Consider the following 1,908-nt stretch of genomic DNA (forward strand, 5'->3'; position numbering starts at 1 on the left):
TGCCTATGGGTTCTCCTCTATCTCCCATTTTAGCTGACATTGTAGTACAGGACCTGGAGAAGGATGTGATTTCTAAATTAAATAGTTCTCTTTAGAATTATCATTCACCTGAGTGGTTATTTTTTTAATATGAGATGGAGTGAATTTATAATTAAATTCGGAAGAGTTCGACCATACAATATTGAAATGTATGGGTTTGATTCTTTCCTTCTTTAATAGAGATGTTGACTTTCTTAAATTTATTAACTTGTTATTCATACTATTATAACCTTTGAGCCATAGTTTGTTAAAAGTACTTTCCTGTCTACTAAAAAAGGAAAAAGCAACCCGACTAGGTAAAGAACTAGTAAAGTAGTAAGTGAGCAGCTATGGGCCGTCAAAACAAATCCCCTCCACTCGACCTCTGGCGCCAGGTGGACGTGGCCTAGACGGGTCTGTCAGGAAAAATGGTGCGCTCTGATTGGTCGGTGACGTGAGGGTGGGATAACGAGGTAATTAAATGTCGCGTTTTGATTGGCTCGGCTCATAGCTGCCCACACGCTGATTGGCTCGGTCCATAGCTGCCCGTGCGACGATTGGAGAGGATGGGAGTGTCGGCAGAGAAGAATACCACTGTAAAATGACGGATGGTAAAGACCGAGGAAAAATGGGGCCGAGAATTTTGTGCGTTACGGAGGGAGAGGGGGAAGGTACGGTCAGCGAACATGAATAGCATACAGCTTTTGTCCTGCAGGCCATTTTTTTGCTGCAGCGGTTCGATGTCTCCAACGTGTTGACGTCTTAGTGTGAAAGCGTTTTTCTTATTATTTATGACGAGGACTTTTACGAGAATTTTCGGGAGACTCTTGCTTTCAATAGGGAGAAAGGGGAGGTAAAACAGGAATGAACAAGTTTGTGTCAGTATGCGTCATCTTCTTCTTATCTGCTGTGTTGATTTACTTACTTTAGAGAATAAGTTCTTTCTGTATTCTACGACGGAGATGCTTTTTAATAGGACAAAAATCTATCTTATTTAAACCTGAAATGTTGGGAGCACGAGGATACGAGATTGAAATAGTCAAGAATTTAAGATACAAAGAATTTGTTTATTGATAATGTGATGCTACATTAATGAATGACTTATTACATAAAAAGTATGATATATAAAATCATAATCCGCAGTTGGTTAAAACTATGTTAACAATTTCATTGAATTTTAGTTCGGTTAATTCTAAAAACAATATATTAAAGTATGTTTCTAGAAATGTCAAATTGTTTATTTGTGTTCTCACAGTGCGTTCAATGGCTTCTTTGTTGCCTCGGAAAACGAGTCTGATGATTTCAGCGTCGATGAAGGGATTAGTCAGAAGTTCTATCTCCTTGATCAAATATCGTGCGCACTCGTTAACGTTGTCGATAACAGACGTTAGCTGGTTTACATGCGCATCGACACATTTGATTACTCTCTCCATTCCTTGAAATGTAGCTTGCTGCATTACAATTGCGACGGAGTAAGATTTTCTTTTCTTCGTCGGTGGTTGTGCTGACTCTGCCTGTGTATTTGCGGATGAAACTTCCTTTGGAACATTTTCATTTTCCTTGTGCGTCACCAGAATAGCTTTCGCACCGTAGGCGGAGGTGAAGCTAACGAATATGTTTGCGAATGAGATAGGATTTACTTTGGTTTTGCTGCTTTCGCTTAGGTACGTGCTCATGAGTCCCATATTCTCTTGAAATTGTTTCCACGTGTTCGAATCGAAGTTGATTCCTTCTGCGTAATTGCCAGTCAATTTGACGATAGGTTCGAAGATTCCCTCCTTCGTTGATTGTAATCCCACGTGTAATTTCTTCGTATGAGAAGAGTTGAGAGGGTACGTCGTAGAAAGTAACAAATATTGTTGCATATTTCGTTCGGTAATATTGTTTATC

The 1,908-nt window shown here is 39.6% G+C and overlaps 1 protein-coding gene across 1 annotated transcript in view; it reads left to right on the forward strand.

The window, feature by feature from the left end:
- Positions 1-1,832: 1,832 nt before the first annotated feature.
- LOC108758838 (rho GTPase-activating protein gacV-like) overlaps positions 1,833-1,908 on the forward strand; it is a 10,603-nt gene continuing 10,527 nt past the window's right edge. The window contains exon 1 of the mRNA XM_018504001.1: positions 1,833-1,857. Coding sequence (XP_018359503.1) covers positions 1,833-1,857 — 25 coding nt within the window. The remainder of the gene's footprint in view (positions 1,858-1,908) is intronic.

The sequence above is a fragment of the Trachymyrmex cornetzi genome, unplaced genomic scaffold (genome assembly GCF_001594075.2).
Source record: "Trachymyrmex cornetzi isolate Tcor2-1 unplaced genomic scaffold, Tcor1.1 scaffold1038, whole genome shotgun sequence".
Classification (NCBI taxonomy): domain Eukaryota; kingdom Metazoa; phylum Arthropoda; class Insecta; order Hymenoptera; family Formicidae; genus Trachymyrmex; species Trachymyrmex cornetzi.